A 24,540-nucleotide genomic window follows, 5' to 3' on the forward strand; every position below is an offset into this window, starting at 1 on the left:
CCTGCTTTTAGGTTGCCATCAAAATGATGCATTGATTATCTTTGAAGTTATAAAGGAGGAAGCAAGAGCTTTGTCTTTTATATACCTCAACATTGTAATGATGTAACACCCGGGCAGTCTTTGAATCGGTCCAATTGTGCCCTCTGTAGTGCACTATTTAGGTGTCCCCATTTTGTAGTGGTGTTATGTGTAAATATCTGGTCAGCTATAAAATGCTGTTAATACCTACAATGCACGATAAAGTCGTGTAAAATGCACAATCTATTTCTGCACTTTAGTTCATGATGCATAGTGGGCGTCATTGTCATCAGATATATCCAATAGAGATGGTCTGGCACCAATATTTTTCTTGTTTGTGTGACCAAATATATCCTGTGTAACTACATAATAATCGTCACAATTCCCCCTATACCTGTTCTTGACAGTGTACTATATAGTGCTCACTTTGTAGGGAAACTAGTGAGCAAAAATCAAACACAGCCAGGGTATTGGCTTGTTTAAGTGTGGACTTCCACGGCAATTGGTCTCTTCAGTGTATCCATAGACCTTATGTAAAGCTGGTTGCATTGGCAGCGGTTTCATGTGACCCTGGAGAATGCTGAACGACTCCCCCTGCTGGTTTAAGTGTTCTGGTGTGTTTGCTTCAACACACGCCAACCCAGCAACACTTCAGCGTGTCAGGGGTTAAACGTTTTACGTTGGAAGTCGTTTCCCCATTGATTTAAATGGCCCTCATCCCCAGTTAAAACAGTTGAAAAGAAAATAAACTGGGTCAAATAAACAAAAACCCCAAAGATGACATTCGTATTTATGAAAAAGCAAGGATTTATTGTACTTTTTTCACATGAAATTAAGCAATATTGCATCAATCAGAGAAGGACAAAAAATCAAGTCATTTCCAATGTAATAGTCTTTAAGATTGCACAATGCCCAGCTCTGTTCAGACATCCCTTAACTACTTGGCCAGGACTTGTCATGCTGTCCAATAGGAGCTGCAAGATTGTCGCTTTCAAACATTAAAACACCCCACCGAATTCTAGAGGAGGCAAGACGTACACGCGTCTTCTTCCTCAGACCACCTCCAGGTCTGTCAGTAGTCTCACATTACTTAGTCTATAAGTGGTTGAAGATACGAGGCGTCTGAATCGCAGGAGTGACCACCGGTTATCACACACAGCCAGAGGAACCAAAGATGGAGGAAAAAATGAAAAGGGCAGTTTGTCGAATGTGTGGAGTACGGGAGTGACGGGCGACCTCCAGGGTGTACCTCACCCCCAGCGCTTTGAGAACACTTCAACCAACCACCCAAACGTCCCAACCAATTTCAGTCGTTTTCCTTGGCAGTTGGAGCCAATAAGTTTCCAATCCTGGGGTTGCTTGTTCAAGCCCCCCCCCCCCCCCCCCCCCCCCTGCTGTGTACCAGCGTTCCATCAGAGAACCGGCATTGAATACACACATCTACAACAGTCTTACAATTCTTGAGTTTTTGACACAGCTCTCCAAATCAGTCACGGAATGTATGTCTTTACAGTACACAAATGGTTCTCATTAACATGGTGGACATTTTGGCTAATTTCCAAATACTAAGCAGGATAACTTAATTTGGTGCCATGCACTCCTGCTTACTGGTCATCCACAAACAGGGACTTAATGGAGAGTTTCCTGTGTTGGCGATTAACCCTTGGCCTACACCAGACACCCTCCCTGGGTCTCTGGTTTGATTAGAGGTGTAGCAGCATCGAGTAGCAAGCTGACAATTATGGAATGGCTCAATGAAATTTCATGATCTTTCACACATTGTGAAATCAAGCAATTGGGAAATGAGGAAATACCGTTTAAATGTTGCCATAGGGGAGGGGGGGGGGGCTGGTCCTTGCAAGTCACCATTTGTCCTTCATTAGCAAACCAACACGATCAGTCTATTTATATAACAGTATAGAGCCTTAAAGGGACACCACAGGAGAAACGCTATTGGACTGACGCCGAGGGGCTAGAATATGTCTGAACATATTCCCCGCTTGGAAAACCAACCGAGAGGGAATATAAAATCCAAACAGATCTGGCCTGAACTTTCTTTTACTTTTTCCTATGTTTACAAGATCTCAGAGGTCTCTTTGAAATGTGTTAGCAAGAACTGATCCACAGCCCCCTTTGGTATATTGATGGGAACAGTTTGAGGTAAACTCTTCTGCATATAAATACTTAATTAAAACAGTAAATTAAACAGGATTTCCTGTTCTCATCCAAGTTGGTTGAGCACGTGAGCAATAGACATTACAAAAAAAATAAAAACAGCACAAAAAGGACAATACTACATGTAAATGGAATGAACCTCCAATATTTGAATTTGGCTCAGTGAGGTCTTCAAAGCTGCGATGAGAAGACATTCTGGCTAGTGTTTTGCGCTAGCCAGAACCTCTCTCTCTCCTCTTTCACCCAGGGTCTCTCTCCCACCAGTCCAACAGGGTCTCTGTCCATCTCCCCTCTCTCTCTCCTCTTTCGCCCAGGGTCTCTCTCCCACCAGTCCAACAGGGTCTCTGTCTATCTCCCCTCTCTCTCTATCTCACCCTCAGGCCAGCAGGGCCTCCCCCTCCTCCACCCAGAGCAGGTCCAGGACCTCGGACTGCCTCTGCTCTCTCTGGTGGATCCTCCGCAGGCGCAGGATGTACAGCAGGATGGCCAGCAGCACCACCAGCACGCAGACGGAGAACAGGTGGTGGTTGTAGAGGAAGGAGGAGCGCAGCCAGCTGGGGTGGCTCTGCCGGAACACCTCCTGCTGCAGGTCCCTGGGGAGGAGGAGACGAGAGGACACTCACAACCTGGGCTTCTGATTGGATCCCTGAGGCGGGGGGGGGGGGGGGGGGGCATTCTCTGTTCAGGGCGGCAACACCCGAGGTTTTCTTTTTACTAATATTACATTTTATTTACGAGACTTCTGATGACAGCAATAAAACGTAACTGTAGAAAATCAGGTGTACAATATAATAAAATTATGTTGATGGAAGTGAACCTCCTGATTTAGCTCGAATGCTCATCCAAACGACCTGTGAACAAAGGCGCGCTGGAACTTTGACTTGGTGGACTATGACTAAAAAGCTGCTGGTTCTTGGTGGTGCATAACCCTGGTACTGGGTGCCATTCCCCTGGCCTGAGGCTCACCTGAGTGGAAGGAAGCGCGTCTTGAAGAGGATGGCTCCCAGGGTCCACTGGACCTCCTTGTCGTAGACCAGCTGGGCGGTTTTCAGGCTGGGGTAGTCCTTGGGGAAGCGGAAGCCCGAATGCAGCACCTCGTACATCCAGGCCGACTTGAAGCACTGGTACCTGGGACAAAGTCGGGGGTGAAGGGGTCAGCTGGAGCTAATGTCGCCTTTCCACCTTGAGTCATAGAATTCTAAGAACGTTGACGATGGTGTCTCACTTTAGTCTATTCATGTGGTTAAAGGTCTGAAAGTGTGTCTTACATGAGTCTGCTGAACTGTGGCAAGTATGTAAGATCACTAGGTAGGGCCCCAGTCTATAACCAGTATCTGTTGTACAGTCGCAGGTAGGGGTGGGAATCTCTTGGCACCTCACGATTCAATTCTAAAGCGATTATCGATGCAACAATTCTTTTTATGTACATTCACATGCGTGATTTTCATGTATATATACACATCGAAGTTTGCCAAACACTCCCTACTTTTGTGATGACCATTAAAGACCTCAACAGATGAATTAACTTATCATATATTTTATTAGAGAGAAAGCTTTTGTCACAAATATGACTTTCTTTGAACAATGCAGTAATCAATGCAGCTTATATTACAAAACAATATGGAAGTATGTAAAAAAAATAGGTTTCAATTTTATTTTATTTCTAATCTTTCTTTTCTATGTCATTAAAGAAAAAGCTGCTCTTGAATTAGAAGGAGTTCTTGTGTCTGGCTGTGAGTTTGCGTGCATGCTAAGCGTAGGCTGAATCACAATCGTGTCAAGACAAATCAGATAGGCCAATACACATTGAAGAAAAATTAAATAATTTTAAAATTACTAAAATTATCCCTCTCTGGCAAACAGAATGTTGCGGCAGGCGAACAAATAAAAAATAAATGATTTTCTTTTCTTTTTTTAATTCCGATTATTAATTCATCTGCATCGAGACGGAATCGTTCTAGAGAATCGCGATGCATCGAAGAATCGATTATTTTTTCCCACCCCTAGTTGCAGGTATGTACGCTCTCTAGGTAGGGCCCTAGTGTATAACCTGTATCTGTTGTTTAGTAGCCGGTATGTACGCTCTCTAGGTAGGGCCCTAGTGTATAACCTGTATCTGTTGTTTAGTAGCAGGTATGTACGCTCTCTAGGTAGTGCCCTAGTGTATAACCTGTATCTGTTGTTTAGTAGCAGGTATGTACGCTCTACGTAGGGCCCTAGTGTTGAAGCTGTATCTGTTGTTCAGTAGCAGTTATGTAAGGTATCTAGGTAGGACGGTAGGACCCCATACCCGGTATCAGTTATATAGTAGCAGATATGTACAGTCTCTAGGTAGGGTCCTAGTGTAAAACCGATATCTATTGTTTAGTAGCAGTTATGTACAATTTATGTGCAGTGTACAGATGTACAGGTAGGGTCCTAATTTCTTACTTGAGTCTGGTAACGTCGGCCTGCTGGGAGAAAAGCTTGCTCTCCAGCCGTTGTTTCAGGGTCGACCACTGTGTTCCGCAGTAATCCTGGAGAGGAACCAAAGCACATGACGAGTGAAACAGCTGTCACCGTTCCCACAAAGAAGACAATCTCTCCGAAGTCAGAAAACTGTTGAAAATCCAACCCCAACAAATATTACCTGATATGCTTGCGCTCAAGTCCCTTGTAAGAAAAGGGACTTGGTAACCCCGAGAAACTTGACTTGTTCTCAAGATGTTTACGACGACCAACCGATAGATGCATAGCAGAGTTTATATCTTAAAATAGTAGTGGCTAAACTTGAATGCATGGGATAATTTTAGTCTGAGACCAATATTAGCGTTTGAATGATATAACACAGATAAACTGTTTCAGCTATCTGAATACATTTGTAAAACAGACCAGAGATTTACTTCCATAACTAGCTCTTATGCTTAACACGTAAAGGTATGTCAATATGTATATGGACTTATCTGGTAGGCATCGTTGAGCAATTCCCACACCCCAACCTGAATTCAATGCAGGTCACTTTAAGGAGAGTCTCGGTAACTAGACATTGAATAACATGATGCTAATAGCTTGTGGGTGTGGCCACTCACCGTGGCGGCCCGGGCGTACTTGAGGCTGTCGTACATTCCTCCTATCCTCAACACGTCCTCCATGCAGTAGTAGAACTCTGAGAAACCGTAGAACTCGCTGTTACTGAAGTCAATGGGAGCCTGGGGGGACGGAAATAATGACGTCAAACATCGCAGATATTGACCCAGGCCCAGGATCAGCCAAGGTATATTAACCCAGGCCCAGGAACAGCCCAGGTATATTAACCCAGGCCAAGAAACAGCCCAGATATTAACCCAGGTCAAGATGTGCCTAGATATTAACCCAGGTCAAGAAACAGCCCAGATATTAACACAGAAAAAAAACAGCCCAGATGTTTATCCAGGTCGAGAATTGTCGCTTGTCTTTGACACTGAACTAAATAACATATCTGAACACTAGACCAAATTATTTCCCATTGGTTGAAGCTTGGAGTTCTGCACTACTTCAGCACTGTGATTATGAGCCTACCTGTGAAGTTTCGCTGAAAAGCTCGCCTCCACGGCGATAAACCAGCAAGAAGCAGCTAATAATATCACTGCCACAGCAGCTCATCACAGGCAGCCTAATTATTTGTTTTTGTAGACAAACTACAGTCATGTTGTGTTGGTACTGGAACTCGTTTTGAATAAGCAACTATTCAGTTTTAAATATAAATATTCTTTTAAATATCCCCCTGACCTGAACAGGAGGTAGCTTTCTGTAAATCTCTCAATGGAAGCGGTTTATGGAAAGCAAATGCTAATCTATCAAACCCCCCTTCTGGACGCCCAATGATGTATTTGGAATTGAACAACTCGTCTGAATCTGGGTAAGACAGGCAAACGCATATTTACAGATATCTCAGCGTATCCCTTTTATCTTCCTTAACCACTGTTTTGCATGTTTCTGTAACCATCATGACTCCCCAGTTGGCACCTATTGCACCCCTATCCGGGTTTCTCTCCTCTGGGCTTAGCATAGTTTGTTGTTGTCCTTCAGAAGTGTGGGCAAAGCTCCTTGAGACTTGAGCTAGGCTTCCACGATCCCAATGCTAGAAGAAATGGACTGACAGTGATAGTAGGCGTAGGTTGAAGGTGGCTGTTACCTGGTAGATTCCCCTGGGGGACATGGTCCCGTTGTGGAGGCCCAGGAAGGGGTGGACGGCGCTCTGACAGCGGCTCCAGTCCCCCTGGCCCCGCAGGTGCAGGGTGCGGCCGTCTCGGGCCACCGTGTCGGACAGGCCCAGTGGCAGGCAGGGGTCCAGGGAGGGGTTGTCCTGGCTCAGGCCGGTCTGGGACCCCAGCAGCCTGGGTCAGAGGTAGGGGATCAGTCCATGGGAGATACTACTGGATTTAATACAGAGGCTTTGCGATTGTGGCCGGGTTACAGCTGCAGAATCAAGTGCGCTGCAGAGCGAATCATCATCCCAACTTTGACCCCTGTGTGTGTCTGTGTGTGTGTACGTACCTGTTGCTGGCCAGCGTGCTGTTCACCACCAGGTCCTCGTACCTCTGGCGGGCCATGTTGCCTCCGAAGCCCAGGAAGGTGGTGACGTAGACGCGATACACGTGCTGGGTCTTGTCCACATCACAGCCCAGATTGAACTCCGCCAGCAGACTCTTCCCCGCCTCCTCCTTTTACAGGCCACAAACACACACACACGTCGTAAGATAGTCAATTCGATTTCTGCAGCCCTACTACTCTTTGATGACCTGTATCTGAATGCCCGGAAAGTCGCTTTGCGTAAAAGAAGTCCCCTAAATACGTAAATGGTAAAACAGGCTATTAGGATGAACTATGTAGAGGCTTGTTAGCATGATTTCCTCACCTCTTGTGGGGAGCTGAAGGTGACTGCACTGGGAACCTCATAGGCTATCTGGAGAGAAGCCCCGCCCATGTCCATGATGCCCACAGTACGACGCCGGCTGATTGGCTGCTGGTGCGTTGACCCCGTTGTGACCTCCACAGTGGCATCCTCTTCAGAAAGGAAAACAAGACAAAAATGGTTCTAAAATACCTACATTTGTAACATAAAATACCTCAAAGAAATATTCTTAATGACATTCAGAATCGGTTAGTTACGTGCTGCAATGGTTCCACTCACCCTCCTCCGCGTGATCAAACCGGCCCAGAACGAAGTTAATGCCAATCCATGCATACACACCTGGGCCAGACACAGCATGCCAACCCGAACAGCACACAGTCGTTATAAGGAGCACAAAGCCAACAAGGAAACAGAGGTCAGAGGTATTGCACAGTTTAGTGTAGGGGTTACACTGTCAGCTGGGTGTCGATATCCATTAGAAAGATGCCCTCACCGCAACCTGCCCCTACAATGTATGCACTTAAAGTGCTGCAGAGAAACCGCTTCCATTTTCAAAACACAAAAGGAACTGAAATCCCCACGAGCAAGTGATCAGAAACATGCTCGGTGCTTACATTGTAAAATAAACTGAAGTTAACAATTATTATCTCCCCTACCCTTCATCTTCTTGTCCAATCCAATAACAATTTCCCCCTAACGAAATATCCCGGAATGCTCTTGGGACTCACCTTCCTGCTTCCCGGAGATGACCTCAGCGTGGGAGTGAGAGAAGAGGAAATCAAACTCCATGGGCACGTCTGTGACAAGGTCCTCCAGGATAGCTGCCTGCTGGCTGCACACAGGCAGAGAGGGGCGGTTAGGGTGTGCACAGCAAGACACACACACCCGCGACAAGGCCCTGGCTAGCAGTACTCGGCTAACATATACGCTATTTGGACGTCTGTCTGTCTGTCTGTCAGTCTGCCTGTGCTTGTGGCCCTGGCTAGGCTTCTACATGGCTAACTGACTTGCTTTGACTTACTTAACTTGACCTGCTGAACCCTGGCTAGCTTGTCCCCTACCTGTCCGGCAGCAGCCTCATGCCAGCAGTGCAGAGGATGTAGAGCGGGGTCTCCTTGTGCTTGACCCTGGGTACATGGGCTGCGGCGAAGTTGAGCAGCGGCTGGAGATAGACGTTGGCTTTCTCGGGGGTCTGGGCCAGGGTGGAGATACCTGCAGCCAACAACACATCTGGGTCGTAAAACTTAGCCTCTTGGCCTAGCATTTAAAAGCATACACAGAATAATCAAATACATCAAAAGTCAGCTTTGAGCACAAATCCATGACTCAAAAGACTGAGCAACTGGACACCTGAACCAGGAGTTCCCACCTGTGTACATGGATTTTCTTTACATGGATTATCTTTTGGTAAACCGTTTTGTCAACAAAGTTGTCAAAACACCTGCTTGAGCATCCGCTGATACTCTCACAAATGTACAGGCGTTGACCTACAAGTGATGCTGAGCAGTTATGTGTGAGCGAAAAGGTATTAACTATGTGCCACGAAGCATTTCAAAGACGAGACACGTGTATCTAATCTTACGGCCAGGACGAGAAGAGATAAAACCACGTGTGTGAAACACTGCCAACGTGGCTAAACCACCACAATTTCCACCAACCACCATATCAGCGGACCGAAGTCCATTTCTACTGCATATTTACATATACCCTTTATTAATATACATCTATCTCTACAGGCGTATGACAGGCTTGTTATTTCCCACAGCCTGGTGTCTGCCATTTGTTTAACATCGTTTAGCTACTCACACACTAGGAGCCTTATGTCTGGGCTAAGCCTCATGCTGTTGCGAGCAGCTGTTCTGTAGCGACGTAGCGAACACGCTGCCAACGTTTGGTTGCCAGCTGAGTGATGATGTACATAAAAACTACGATCTCCGTGAAGACTCACAGCGGAGTACAGAGTTCTCACAGCCTCACAGAGTTGAGTGTGATTAATATATGAAAGTGGATTAGAACGGTGGTCCCATTGAGGTGAACTGGTAGAAATTCACATTTAAATTCATTTTCTGCTAGTAAAAAAGTACAAAAACAGTGTTCAGGGTTCTTGTTTTTCTGTGCCATGCAGAAAACCCTGTGGAAGGCCAGGATTCACTGTGCGGCCATCATGGTTGTCATCCTCAATACAATATTGCATTGGAATTTGGAAATAAGGTTTGGGATTTGGGGGGCATTTTCATCAAGTTTGAAATGTAAAAGCCAGGCTTTAACAGCGAATATAAATGGAGCTGGAAAATTCACACAAACTGTGATTCAGGGTCTGGGAGCGTGTTTGTTTGCCTTCCTCCGTAATTTTGAGTTAACCCTCGGCAGCATGCCAAATGATAGACTAGTAGTTGCAAACCATCCAGTCTTAGTTTTATCCAGTATTGACTGAAACCACATGGTGTTCTGGTGTAGTGAACATCATGTCTGTTTATTCAACCACAACATCCAAAGCCACGCATCTCGTCCTCGGCCGAGAGGGTAAGGCTGCTGTGCCCGTCCCAAAACTCACCAGGTTTGATCTTCTTGACCACAGGCTTCCTCTCACGGTCCTTCATCTGCCTGATGTCCAGCAGGGTGTGGGGGTTCCCATTGTGGGGGGGCCAGTAGTACACAAAGACCCTGGAGCCGCTGCTGCCACAGTCCACCACAACCCCATAATTCAGCGCTGGGTCCTGCAGGTTTGTGGCCTCCATGGACTCAGCCAGGGAGAGGTACCTGCGAGGTAGGGTCAGCCACTTTAGTATGTCGTCCTCCTTCGGCAGACACTTTGATCCACAGGGACTTGCAGTGAACTCACAACGGAGTAGTTAGAAAGCATCTTGCTTTAGGATGCACACTTGTAGACTGCTAATGATTCTTTTTTGAACCCAGGAACTTTTGAGAGTCAAAGGGCCAAACATCTTGACCAACATGCCACTACATAAAAATGCCACTACAAAACATTTTAACATAGACGTAGCATCTGCCACGACACGTTCAGAACAGTACTACCACAACCCTGCGCTGTTGAATAGTTTCACGTAACTGTGTTTAGAACCAACTCTAACTTAACCATGGGTTCAATAAACGTAAACCATGTCTAGTACTATTACATCCTAGCGAATGGCTTCCACTGACTTGTTGACTGAGGCCCTGATTGGGTGGCGGGGCCCCCAGAGCGGGTGGTGGTACGAGGACAGGAGGAACAGCACGGTGCAGGTGAGGAGGAGCAGGAGCAGGAGCAGCCTCTGTCGGGGAGCACATCCCAGGGAGAGAAGGGACACACTGCAGTACCAGGAGGCTGGCAGGCAGGAGAACGTGATCCTGTGGAGCCAGCATAGAGAGAAACACACCACAGGATGAGCCAGTAAGCTATGTCTGAAATCAATAACGTGCTGCTCACTGACTCCCTAATCCCTGTATAGTACACGAAATTTGCTGTTCGGACAATGACAGAGGTGTATCAATAAAACGTCTTCATGTTGTCAGGGTTCCTTTGGCCCCAGGACCCACCAAGTATTGCGTAGAGATTCATTAACAATAAATTCCCATCGCCATGTCAAAAAGGTGAGATGATTAACGTGCCGCTATCTGTTACATTGTGTTACATGTGTTACACAGCAATGATCAAATACAAACCACAAGCCATGCAGGCATAGACCCCTACTGTGACCAACAGGTTGCGAAACCACCCCTGCCTTAAACCCTCAGGGAGTTATTTTAAATGAATTTGATTGGACTGGATATGCTACTCTTTTATTTTGCAGTAGTATATCATTTAGTTTGTTTGTTCATCAATTTGACTGAATAAGGCAATTGTCTTGCCCATTGTACAGATATATACAATATTGTATAAATATATACAATATTATATAGATCTACATCATATGAAGGCTATTCATATAAAGACCAACTGCTTTGTAATGCATTAGGGTCAGATCAGGAAAGAAAATACAATATTTAATACCCACTATGTTATTACTGATATTGTGACGAATTTTTACACTCACTATTCAATAATTAAATAACCAAACCCTTAGAGTTCCGATTGGCTGGCAACCCTTCTTACCTTGCCATAGGTCCAGGTGACTGCCGAAGCAGTTCTCAGCTCATGGTGCACCAGCCGTCTTTATATCATCTGACCGCATTGGCCGTTCCTGCTACCTGGGAAAATATGGTAACGCTTGATGTGCTTTAATTAATACATATTGTCCCCCAGATACATCGACCTGGCTCCCCAACTTGCTCTTAAATGATCCCCTTAATGGTTGTTAAGAGCTGCCAAACAGGGGAGGCAACAATTAATATAGCTGATAGTTATACAACCAGCTGGCAACTTGGCACCAAAGTACTCGAAGCGTTGTAGAGAATGGAGCCATCGATTTAGACTCACATAAAGAGCTCATATGTGAATGTAATGTCCACACCGGCCGGCTGCAGCTGTAACTATCATTAAGTATCGTTATAGTTGTAATTATATAGCTATAAACGCTTTGGTGTGTATCATGACTACTTAGTTACCATAGTTAAAGAGCGGTCTTGGGTCCATCTTCCTCAGCCATGAAGCCGGCACTAGTTTACAGATGGGTTATGGTTATTATTCCTGTCATTTACTGATGTTTCTTCTTGTTCGCTTGAAATAAAAAGCCCAACTCTACTACGTGACGTATGTCCGGTAAAGACGCGCATGAAGCCACGTCACCTCCTCCTGGACGGAGCAGCACCACCTGGTGGACATATATGATATCTTTATACCATGTCGCATACTGATGTAAGTAAGGGTTAATTATATAACCATATACTGACGGTCACAAACCTAACTAAAATATAAAGGTTTGCCAATAGGAAATGTACCTATGTGCATTTCATATCTACACAGGGCTCACCTATGTTAGACCCGTATACTGAAGTTAATTGTGGTCTTTATACATTTAAATTTATTTTAGATCCGTTACCAAAAACAACGAACTTGAATTTGTAATAGCAAGGCTTAAACTTTTAGTTTTTTAGCTTTGCGTTTTGTTTCTCTGAGCATAGCAGTAAACACTGAAGCAATTCACTCTTCATCTGACTGATATCCTATTCACTTTTAATTTAAAATTTTGAGTAGTTGAATCAAAACCATAAACAGGCATATTCACTATTTAATATAAATGCACACAATGCATTCAATGTGAATTCAATTCAATAATTCCCATAAAAACAAGGTCCGCTTGTATGACCTTGGTCATCTGTCAGTAGGCCTATCTCGTAACATAAAGTGATGGAGACTCGCTTCTGTGCTGCACCACTTTCAGTCAAGTCCAGCCCACTTATTTACCCGCCTTATATTATAATTATGATAAAACGTATGTTTCAGCCAATAGGCCTATCTCACAACTTCCTGGTTCGGCGTTCGATTTTGCCTTCACCGGGTAAAGTGACTTCCGGTCGCGTAGTCCATGATATTTGACAATGGCGCGGTCAAAAAACAAAAGCTTCTGTTGTGTACCTCTATGCGCCAATTCAAAACAAAAACAACCGTATTTACATGTCCACGACTTCCCAAATAATACCCAATACAGCAGTGGCGATCAGACGGAATGAAGGAGTAAATTTCGTAATTCAGAAGGGGAGTACACTGGTCTGTAGTCGGCATTTCTCAGCGGCTGATTATGACGACGGGAGTGCTACGCTGAATACTGGAGCTGTTCCTAGTCGTTTTGACTGGAACAGCTACACCACAGCCCCGAAAAAAACACCCGTGTATAAACGGGTGTCAGCTCGAAAAGCTGAAGGAGAGGACAAAACACGAACGGACCGGAGAGGTACCGGGGAACATGACTACGCGACACGCCCCCCTGCCGGTAAGTAGATGTGTGCTAACTAGCTGTTATGTCTGTTATTTGTGTTCAACACTTGTTGGGCTATTGTATAATTTTGCCAAACATGGCATGGTTAACGTTAAAACATTCAATCAACATCAGACGTACTGTTAAACTGGGGTTGCATATTAATTCAGATTCAGCTTTATTGGCCAGGTTTGCGAACAAACGAGGAATATGACTTTGGTTTTTACTCTATGTACACTCAACCTATAGTTAATACATAAAAAATAAAAACAGAAAACAGTACAAATAAATTTAATAATAAGAAATATAAATAAACTTAAGTATACAGAATAACAATACAATAAAAAGAAAGGGTGAATACGAATGAATGGTAATGAAGACTTATTTGTCTTCTTTTTTTGTAGGTGCACTGGATGATGCCCTGGAGTATATTGCTGAGCTGGAGGCAAGGCTGCAAGAAATGTCCATGGGGCCACAAACTGTCCTCAACAGGTTTTGTGTGTCTGATCAGACCATGACATATTATACTCCATCTCAAGAAGTGTTTCCATCTCAAGAAGTGTTTCAAGTGTTTTGGGAGTCTGTTTTGCCCCTCAACACAATATATTCTTCATTGGAGCAAAGCACAGAGGATTGGACAAGAGGCGATTCCAACACCACGCCCTTCAAGGAAGATCCCAGTCATTGATGAGTTTTCATCTACTGTTGTAGAGTAGCAACTGGCCTTAAAGAACAGGTCATTGCTGACATCTTCCAGGTCAGCACAGCTGAGATGGTACCAACTCCAAGCTGGATATTCCCTCTAGGATGTGGGACATTAAAGGGCGAAACGTCAAATAAAAATGTGACTTTTTTTTTTATATTGTAGTGATAAAAGATGTATTCTAATATGCATCTTTTCATAATGAGCAAGTTTAACAGAGTGCAAATTGCAAAACAAATGTCTTACCAGCATACGCTCTGTAGAGTGTGGACTTGACTCCAGTCTTCCCCACCGACTTGGGTTTCTTCACCACCAGGTCACTCACAGCCTCTGGATGGATTCCCTGAGGCGAACAACAATACAGGAAATGCATATACTCTAGACAAATACTGAAGTGTATGATTTGAACAGAGGACACAACAGCACACATGGGTTCGAGGTCGATGCCACATCTGTGGTTGACTGGTACAGGCCAGGGAAGGTGGAACCACATCAAGGCCCAGCTGCACATAATGCGCTGTCTGGAACAGAGCGGTTATATGGCTACAGAAGCCTTTGCCCGCAGCACAGCTACAGCTCTGAGAGACCCAGTTGTCCAACAGCCTCCAGGGTGATCTGTGAACACCATAAGAATTGAGTTACTGAACTTAGTAGGTAGGACCTTGATATAAGGCCATTGGAAACTGGCAAGGAGCCTGCAACCGCAGAAAAGCCATGTACAGTTCTGTGCAAAACTCTTGGGCCACCATTACATCTGTTGTTTTAGCAATGTTATAACATGAACTAGCCCAGATGTTTGTCCTTTTAATGCACTCAACACATTTCCTTTATTTACGGCTTGTGCCTTAATGAAGAGGAAGAAAAATACATAGGTCTACTCTGTACAGCCACAACATTGCAGCAAGCTAGGTGGGCCAAGTCTTAAGCACGCTACTGTTTGTAAGAAAGAACAATGAAAATGATCTGAACTTCAGAAGAAGAGGAAAACTGCAACTGCAGTTGTTAGTCCAGACAGACTATCAAAACTAACAGACTTGGGCCAACGGGCCCTAACTCAGCAGAAACCTGTAGTATGTGGGGCTCCTCATCGAGCGGTTGCATCTACCTCTCACTACCACCTTTCCATCAACTATATTTGACACTTAGCATGTACATAATGTTAATGATATGTCGCTGATCGGAAGAAAACTGGTCAGCAAATAACTAGCTGAACCTATCCTTGGCTAAACTAATGCTAAAATGCTAACGCTACACACGGAGACTTCATAGCCACCATGGCTAATTATATTCATAATATTATAGTCTACACGTAACAAATATGATCATTTTACACACATTTCACACACAGACAATATTTCTGACGATTTATATGGATCGTAAATGGTTTGCTTATCACAAAACATGAATGAGCAAGGCGGCCATTGAGTAGCCTACTGACAACAACAAAACACCTTAGACAACTTACCTTGATAATTGTGTACAAACTCCTCCACAAAAAACTTGTACCCCTTTGTCAGCCTGGGCTGTGGTGTTGCTGAGTGTGTCTCCACAATCTTCTGCACATCTTCGAATCGCAATTTGGGAATACCCACCAGGGAAGTGGCGAAGAAACGATCCATTTTTGCATTGACGGCAATACAAAAATGACTACGCCGGAAGAATGTTTACCCGGTGTGACGTCATTTCCGATTTTCGTGAGATAGGCCCATTGTCAATATCATTCCTGTGTTCATAGAAGAATGGCAGCTATTCAGACCAATCGGAGATCTTATTTCCATTGCGAGAACTGCCATACCCGCTGCAATCGGCTCCGCCCCCAAACCCCGAAGCAGTCGTGCTTTGACCGGGACGGCGCCACTTTTGCTAGTGCGTCAGCACCCGGCTGCTCTATCTCACCGTAGGACAACGAAACCATCGTCCACGCCGGTAGACTAGGCCAGGGTGGCCATAGTCTTGGCATAGTCTTCGAACCGGCTATCTTACCAACCTGTTTAAAGCGATTTAAATGGAAGCGGACGGTTTCTTGTCGCGGCGAATGGCCGTGGAAGCACCAGGCGTCGACAGCGGGGTCACAGCCGCCACGGCCGGTGCAGAGATCCGGTGGCTCAGCGGCCGGTTTCTAAACACTAGTGGATTAGTTGGTGGGTTCTCGGCAAGGTCAGTAGGAGTGGAACCGGACTTTGCTGTAACATCTCACCGGACACCACCGGAGCTGTGTTCAGCTGCTGCCGAGCCAGACGTGGACTACGAAGGACTTCCTCAAGGAGTATCGACCACCACACACATGTTAGCTGGAGCTGTGGCTGGCATCATGGAGCACTGCTTAATGTACCCCATCGACTGTGTCAAGGTATCAAAAAATGAGGATATAATAATTACCATGAAACTGTCTTATCCTACTAAGTTAGATAAGCACGGGTGTCTGTCTTTCTAATGCGTTTATTATTTATGTTGTATACACCGAGTGCCACTGAAGTATGATATTGAACAACGAAGGCTTTTATATTTATATTGTTGTAGCCATAACAAATAACATAAAAGTTCCCACTGGAACTGTTAAGAAACTCCGGGTTGGCATTCGGCACATTAATCTCGAGGTATGCTGCGTTCAAGCCATATCGTAGTTCTAGACATATCATAATTTACAACTTTTATAATCCGCTCACGCATGAAACATCCAACTGGCGATTGGAATGAGGAATATTGCGTCTTTATTAAACCTCCGATACATCCAATCAAATAATATGGAGGAGATGGGAATCGTTAATACGATCTACTATCCCACATAACTTGAACTCACCATCAGCCCTTCCAGTCAGGCATGGGCTCGGTTAGTTACCGGGTCAAACTAGCCAAGGTTGCGAGTAAATTAACCGCTACACAAACTGTTCTGTAGGGCACAATGGCTACCAAAGTTGGTATAGGCATTGGGCATGATACGTTTGTGACAACACCAATATTGTGGAGAATGCTGGCAGTTACAGTAGCATTGTGTGAGCGAGGTGGCTATCAGCCTGCTTGGCTACCAAGCTACAGTGACGGATTCATCGACTTATCTGCTGATCAGAAAATAACATGCAGAGGTTAATTTAAGTCACACCAGAAGTAGAATAGTAATGTGTAGCCTTATTGAAAGTGACTTGATAAAAAAAAGTTTTGCAGGTTTGTATATTTATTGCGAGCCTTTTAAAAAATTAGGTTACAAGGTTGCAAGTTATTTACTTGATGCCGGTAAAACTCGATATGCTAATGAGTTTATCATTACTGAACAGGAACAGGAAGTTATTTTCTGCAGACATCTTCTCGGAATCGTCTTACCTTTCCCATTTCCTGTTGATAAAAAACAATCACCTCATTGGTCAACTGGGTTTGATCGATGTGGTGACTTTCTTCTGTCTGCAGAACCACATGGATTCCTTCAGGATGTCATTGCTGTATTCAGGCAGCCAGGCCCTAGAGACCCACTTGCCACTCAATTACCAAGGGACTAAATGTCTAAGAAAAGAGGAGGTTGTGGCTAGCCGAAAACAGAACTTGTGCTACTGTTCTTCAGCCCCATTCTTTTAAATTAAGTTTCTCCTCTACATTGCGTGTCAGTCTTGAGGGCTATATTTAGTTATTTTGACACAATCTGTCAGACAATTTTAAAGACGGGAAGTCGCACCGCAGAAAGTAGAAAAGTATGGCAGATTATTAAAAAGCCCACTATATTACTAAGAATTGGCCACCTTTGCCCATGGTCAAGGGAGCTAAGTCGCTGGAGCTAATGCTGTTAGAAGGAAAGTGGAAGTTCTACTATGTCGCTTGGGACATATTGGGCATCGAACAAAGTACCCTTTCACTGGGACTCGGAGATAGATAGCCACTACCCTGTTGTAGCCAATAAGGAAAACAAAGAGCTTTATTTCATGGGCTTATGCAACAATACATTGTAATGTATGACATTAAGATTAGACAACATAATGTAAACCCCAAGGGTTGGAGGAACTGTACTAGCCAGATGCACCATAGTCTACAGCAGCAGAAACGCACCAGGAAAATCCGCCATTTTGTATTAATGGTCTAAATGGCCGCCATGGGGTTATTTAATTGCAATGTCATTCTGATACATCAAGTTTCGCCAGGCACAGCTAGAGACAATCTGAAAAGGACGCATGTTCCTTCATTCAGGAACGCATAACTTTTTGTTTCTATGTAGTCATAGCCTGTTCTCTCAGTCGATAGCACCAACTTGTGCTCAAAAATGTCTATTGACTGTCATTTGTCTATTGACAAATGACTATTGGAAGGTCTGGCCTTCAGTGTGCTGGTGTGTTTGGGGACATTGTATGTTGTTCCATGGCCTACTTTATCCTTCTCAACACTGATGCTGGGTTAAGCAGAGCGACCACCATATTCAGTAGGTGAACAAACATCATGTGAAGCACCATTCTTTCACAAAGGCACTCTGTTTTGGTCAGTAACAATGTCATCCAGGAAGCGGACAGAGAAGTGAGAAAAGAGATTTCTAATGAAAAAATTGAAGTGGGTTCAAGCGCACATTTGATAAAGGGGCTGGAACTATTCTAAACAGACTCGGAAGCAGTGAATATTCCTTATCTTTGAACAGAAATTCCACTGGAACCAAATTTGTTAATGTTTAATTTCAGCAGAGGCTTTTGGTATTTATTGGGCCTATATATTTTTCACATTTGAACGATGAGGGGTATGCCTTCTTCACTTTTTAAATCACCTCATACTTGGTAGGTAATCATGATCCAATTGTGTAGTTTTTCCCGTGCCCACAAATGGATAAAGCAATACAATCCTTGAATTCGCTTACAATAAAAATAAAAGAATGTTGAGGGTTCTCTGCAGAAGTATTAATCTAAATTTGGGAGGGGTAGAATAAACCTGATGGCTTTTATAACGGCAGTTTCCTTAGGCACATTCCATTTTCCCTTTCCTTATACCATCTTTTACCGGCACTGCTGTGTGTGTGTGTGTGTGTGTGTGCTGTTCGTGTGGTGGACTTTCTACATGAGCCAAAGGTTTAAGAAACATTCAAGGGTGGTTTGGTGAGGGCAGAGGGGGAGGGAATAAATCCTTGTTATTGCACATTGTTAGAAGTTTTGGGGTTGGGCCATCCTCCTCATTACGAGAACACTGGTGGTTTCCTGGATTATGCAAGTGGGTGAAACCTGCCGAGTCACCCAGTGTGTGGACCTGTTGGAGGAGATCTGGGTGGGCTAAACTAGCTGATCAGCCCATGCAAGACTATCAACTAAACTATAAAGAGATGGACCAAACAAATCCATACCTGGCTTCAGTCTATCGATTAACATGATTTATCATGGATTTTCCCTCCTGGCTACGTAGCCATTTACCACAGCTGAATGAATCTATGCCGTTTTGGACTTTCAGGAAGTACAAAATACACAAAACAACAAGGCCAGGGAAGGAGGAAGGATGATTCCGACCACATTCCTAAAATCCTGTATGGAGTCTTTCCATACAGAGTTCATTAGCTGATAATATACCCATTCGTATATTCCTGAGCTGGTATTCTGTAGGTTTGCGGTGGATACATCCCTCTGATATTTAATTTTGTTTTTTTACATTTGAAGCCCTATTATCCCTTTTTTTCCCTGTAATTGCTGAAAAAGTATAAGTATAAAAATACTTATTACCAGGTTCGAATGGGTTTATTAGTATGGATAGCAAAATACTGTATTATAACAGGAGTACTCCCTCTATCTTCCTCCCAGACGCGGATGCAGAGCCTGCAGCCTGATCCTGGCGCCCGCTACCGCAGTGTGACGGACGCCCTGCGGCAGATCGTCCGCACTGAGGGGGTCTGGCGTCCGGTCCGTGGCGTCAACGTGATGGCTGTCGGGGCAGGGCCGGCCCACGCTCTTTACTTTGCCTGCTATGAGAAGATCAAGTTCACCCTCAGCGACGCCGTCCACCCCGGCGCCAACAGCCACTTCGCCAACGGTCAGTGCGAGGTTGCTTTGCTCTGAGTACTTGGACGCTCAGATTGCGGTTTGGGTCCAAAATTCACACTTTAGGCTCACCTGGCAAGGTGAATGGTGGATAAAAACATTTTACGAGCACTACAAAATAAGTGCTATATTGTACAATGTGCTTAATCTTATGCTGAATAAAGCTTCATATTTTAAGGTGTATAGAAAGGTTGAATACATGAGCCAAGTGAAAACATTTGAACAGAGTTTAAAAGTTTTAAGTCCCAATGGTTAACATTTCTAAAAGTTTAAGGGTTAAACAAATGGTTAAACCAAAGTAATTGTTTGAGGCTGGACCAAGGAGTATTAGGATGATGAGTAGCAGACAATGTAGTATAAGCACAAGTTGTATTATATACAACACGGTAAATGCAGCCTGTGCAAATAATTAAAATGGGACATTTCATCCTTCAAATATACCAGAGATTGGTGGTTGCAATAAATGTTTTAACTAAATGATGCATCTGTCTCCCTAGTACATTATAAAACCGATTTAAAGGTATGCACAATTCTTCAATATAATCTAGAACATGGCTCTTGCAGTTCTGGGGGCCCACCAAATACTGTGACTCCAGAAGGTTTGTGAGAAATTCCTAGGTTGGACCACCACCTTCAACTGAGCCCTCCCCATCTCCAGATGTGTTGTCTGAAACAATTTCCAATCACCTGCAGCAATTAAAGGCCATAGTCCTCAAGGTCCTTAAAGGGCCCCTTTAAGGACCATTACTAAGGGGGGGATTAGTAATCACACGCTGTTCGTATTTTGTGCTCACAGAAGAAATTAATCATTTGAAAGGAATGTCCGGTTGCCCACTGCAGCATGTGGTCATGTTGTTTCCAACTCAATAAATCTCTTACGACTAAGATCTCAATTTAGAAATAATCAGGAAACATTTTTGTGAAGTCATTTTTTAATATAGATTTAGTTGTATTTTTATTTTGGACTCTTTTTTTGCAATGTGAATAAATCCTCCCCTCTTTTCTGTCTTTCTCTCCAGGAGTGGCTGGCTGCATGGCCACAGTGCTCCACGACGCTGTGATGAACCCAGCTGAAGGTGCGCACTCACTCTCTCACACACCTCGATTCTATTAATAGGGAATACTAATCTCTTATTAGCCTGTCGAAGCTGCTGCCCTTTGAAGATATTCATATCACACCACGTGCATAAGAAAAAATGTTTCCAATTCTTTAACGTCTATATTTTTATGTGTATGAACGGTGGACATTACAGTAGTTTCATGACTTGTATTCGTATAGAATAGGCTTGTCTAATAGTCAGGTGTCTAGGGGTTCTGGACAGCCAGTTGGTAGGTCCTGCGTTTGACCTACATGTCCACAGTCTACCTTCTTGAGCACCTAACTCCTACCTGCTCATCTATCTACCGCCAAATTAGTCAAGCGAGATCTTGGCCTTCCGGCAATACCGGTGGCGTTGTTACATTCATGCTGTGTTATGAAATGTTAAATGGTCATTTGTTTAGGTATAATGTTGGCCGACCAGTAGGTTGTTTTGCATTGCAAAATAACCATTGCAGAATAACTGCTTAGCACCTACATGAGTAATTTTATATTATAGTAGTATTGTATGTTTTCATACATTTGTCCTAAATATATTCAGAAGTTTCAAAGGCCAGTTGTTTCACTGCAATAATTATTCAATCTTCTTGCTTTCTCCCTCATTCCGGCCACCGCTCCTCCCTATACATTCTCCTCCTCCCATCCCTCCCTCCCTTGCCCCTCCCCTCTCCCCCCCTTCCATCTCTCCCTCCCCAGTGGTGAAGCAGCGGGTGCAGATGTTCAACTCCCCGTACCGCGGAGTGATGGACTGTGTGGGGGCCACGCTGCGGCGCGAGGGCCCCGGGGCCTTCTACCGCAGCTTCACCACACAGCTCACCATGAACGTGCCCTTCCAGGCGCTGCACTTCATGACCTACGAGTACCTGCAGGAGCTGCTCAACCCCCACCGCCACTACGACCCCTCCTCCCACATGGTGTCAGGAGCTCTGGCCGGGGCGATCGCCGCTGCCGCCACCACACCGCTGGACGTGTGCAAGACCCTCCTCAACACGCAGGAGGCGCTGGTGCTCCCCGTGGCGGCAGCGGCGTCATCGGCGGCCGCGACTCCGCCAAACGCAGCGGCGCGCCAGATCTCGGGTCTGGGCGAGGCGTTCCGGACGGTGTACCGGATGGGCGGGGCCCCAGCGTTCTTCAAGGGCGTGCAGGCGCGTGTCATCTACCAGATGCCGTCCACCGCTATCAGCTGGTCGGTGTATGAGTTCTTTAAGTATGCGCTCACCGAGCGCCAGCACCGCCGCCGCCTGCGCCCCCCGGAGCGTGATGTAGACAACTGACCGCTCTCACGACCCCCCCCCCCCCCCCCCCCTCGCAGTTTGTCTTTTGACGCACAGAACCAACCGCTAGCCGAGTTAGCCTCTCTGTAGTCAGGGGTAACAAGGTTAGAGGGTCCGATAACACTTTTCAGTTGAGCTACCCAGTAGGCTGTAACGATGAATTGGTAATAGATGGCCATTTCACAAACACTCTTTTTTTTTTGGGGGGGTGTTTTCATCAGCTCCCATCCAAATGGGTGCTGTGATCCATTGCATAATATAACATCCCAGGTCCATTACTTTCAACAAAAAAAAATTGTCATTATTAATTTTCCCTGCCAAATATTATTAATATCTCTATAATACAAATGACGGACTAAATATCCGATAGTTTCTAATCATCAGGAAATCCCCTCCACATATATAACACACTCCGCACTTTATTATTAATTCAGCCTTGTTGTTATAACCACAAGGGGGCGCCTCTCTACCGTAGAAATGACTGGGAACGGATGGGAAACTTGTATTCCGATAGAAACTAGATGGAGAAAATTCCCAGTGTAATAAGCAAAATAGAAAGAGATTTAAAAGCTTAAAATCCTTAGTGAATGAATCAAAAGTCTATTTTTAAATCAAAATGCGCGCTGATATGTGTGTTTGTGTTTAAGTGAGGGAGAGTACAGTTACAAAGTGGCTGGAACGTGAACGGTATTCGTCTTGGACGCCGTCTCGTGTTCCTGAAACATTAAATCGGAAATGTAAATTACTTGTACCGTTCAATTGACCATTTAGCAAGTTAACGCCTAAGCTGTGAGGACAAATGGTCTACCGGTAGTTATGATTTGACTGGTGGTTTGATACATCGCCCGGTTCCCTTCAGTTCTTTCCAAGCAAACCCAGGGGCCACGTGTTTTGCCCCTGGAGGAATGCAAAGACATTTTGTTCTGCAGATGCGCGCTTACAGGAAATTAAAGGATACTTGTCTTGAAGTAACTTCGATACTTCACACCATGGCCTTACAATCAGCCGCCATGTACCACACGCACAAATACTATGTTATATTTAAATCATGTCTATTGAAGCCATGCAACAATAAATGGATGTGTATAAATTATTATAATTATTTACAGCCCATGCATTATTATAGATGCACTCAACATCTATGTTTGGGGGTGAACACTGCTTCTCTGTTGTGAAATCTAAATAAACGAGAGGTTTCTGATGGCTGCGCAGTATGAAGAAGTCTTTAAACTAAAACGATCCCAGAGCAAAGACAAGATGGACAAACGGCAGGGTTAGAAACCGCCGAACAAAAGGGACTGAACCCGCAGGTGATGAAGATGGTATGCACGTGTGAAACGCTTGACACTAAAAGAGAAGCCTGTATTTTGTGAATTGTAAATAAACCCAGGGCAGCTCCTCGCAGAAGCAGGGTCTTCTCTTGGCGCTGCCACATGTTTCTAACCTGCGTGTCCTCCACTTCTTTCTGTCTTCTGATCAGACCATTTCTTCAGTAAATGGATATTGGCTATGGACCTGTATGAAGGTTATTAAGAATATCTGTATAACTCATACTACTGGTATCTGCTAAAAAGTTATGAACCCAACATAACAATTCTTGGTTGATGATACTTATAGCAGTGTTTGAATAGGGTGGTACAGGGTTTGACCCCCCCAACTCCCTGTAGGCATACTGGAAAACTCATTCGTAAAAAACAAATCCTGTAGTTTGACAAACCCATTGTAATACACTATCTTACCAGTTAAATCCCCAGGATCTTAATGCCATGTCAATTAGAGGGAAACATCTCACCTCATCAAAGGAGTAACTTACATAAAGGGAAAGCGCGCTAGGCCGATATATGCTCTGTTTTAGACCTAACGCGTAAGCACGTAAGATACATAACCCCCCCTTGCGCGGTAAAATATCCCCCCTTACGTGCTTAAGTGCGTCGGCCCAAATTCCTGACTATGCGACTAGCCCTACGCAGCTCGCAAAGACTGTGATTGGCCAGCCAACCACATCCTTTCAGGAGTCTCACATTTCCGGTTTTACAGCATAATAGCGCCATTTTTAAAAGGCCGTGACAGAAGCGAATGAAGAATTTTGAAGAAGAAGAAGAAAACACAAGAACGAATTATGATAATTATAAACAGTACCGCGGGAAGTAGGGGTGCTGGGGGTGCTGCCGCACTCCCTGTCTGAGGCCCTGTCTTATCACAGAAAACGATTATTTCTAAAAACTCCGGCCAAAGTGGAGATTTCTGAAAACGCCGGTTATGTGTTGTGTCAACGGGGAGAAACGGGATTTTAGGTTCTGAAGCGTCACATTATGCACCAGGAAATGCTTAACGTCATGTGAGCGCCCGCTGTACCGTATTGGTCCGAATATAAACACAAACCCGAACTATGTTTGGAAAAAAGATTTGAAGACCAGATCTTGTTTTTATAAATAAATAAATTGTATTCATTGAAATAATATACGAAAATTAAAAGGCATAGAATAAAACACTGCATTGCCACTAAACAGTAGAGCAAATAGGCCGTACTGATGTGTACACAAAAGACTATTCCTGACA

The 24,540-nt window shown here is 44.5% G+C and overlaps 2 protein-coding genes across 4 annotated transcripts; one reads left to right on the forward strand and one right to left on the reverse strand.

Annotated features, from left to right (window-relative positions):
- Positions 1-805: 805 nt before the first annotated feature.
- Positions 806-17,392, reverse strand: LOC115540852 (ectonucleoside triphosphate diphosphohydrolase 7). 3 transcript variants are annotated; one of them, XM_030352447.1, is made up of 14 exons: positions 16,976-17,392; positions 11,160-11,254; positions 10,229-10,414; positions 9,621-9,826; positions 8,128-8,278; positions 7,795-7,898; positions 7,346-7,405; positions 7,070-7,218; positions 6,709-6,875; positions 6,347-6,548; positions 5,262-5,381; positions 4,624-4,709; positions 3,160-3,321; positions 806-2,786 (listed from the first exon to the last, which is right to left on the reverse strand). In XM_030352447.1, exons 2-14 carry the CDS (start codon positions 11,165-11,167, stop codon positions 2,570-2,572), a joined length of 1,818 nt encoding a protein of 605 aa, XP_030208307.1. In that variant the 5' UTR covers positions 11,168-11,254; positions 16,976-17,392; the 3' UTR covers positions 806-2,569. The 3 variants fall into 3 exon arrangements, with proteins under 3 accessions (XP_030208307.1, XP_030208306.1, XP_030208305.1); XM_030352446.1 differs by lacking the exon at positions 16,976-17,392 and adding an exon at positions 11,612-12,425 and having other exon boundaries at positions 11,160-11,247; XM_030352445.1 differs by lacking the exon at positions 16,976-17,392 and adding an exon at positions 11,612-12,425.
- On the forward strand, positions 15,424-23,424 carry LOC115540854 (mitoferrin-2). Its single transcript, XM_030352451.1, has 4 exons — positions 15,424-15,974; positions 19,372-19,600; positions 20,628-20,684; positions 21,404-23,424. The coding sequence occupies exons 1-4, from the start codon at positions 15,630-15,632 to the stop codon at positions 21,979-21,981; spliced, it is 1,209 nt and encodes a 402-aa protein (XP_030208311.1). The 5' UTR covers positions 15,424-15,629; the 3' UTR covers positions 21,982-23,424.
- Positions 23,425-24,540: the final 1,116 nt, after the last annotated feature.

This window comes from Gadus morhua, chromosome 3 (genome assembly GCF_902167405.1).
Source record: "Gadus morhua chromosome 3, gadMor3.0, whole genome shotgun sequence".
NCBI lineage: Eukaryota > Metazoa > Chordata > Actinopteri > Gadiformes > Gadidae > Gadus > Gadus morhua.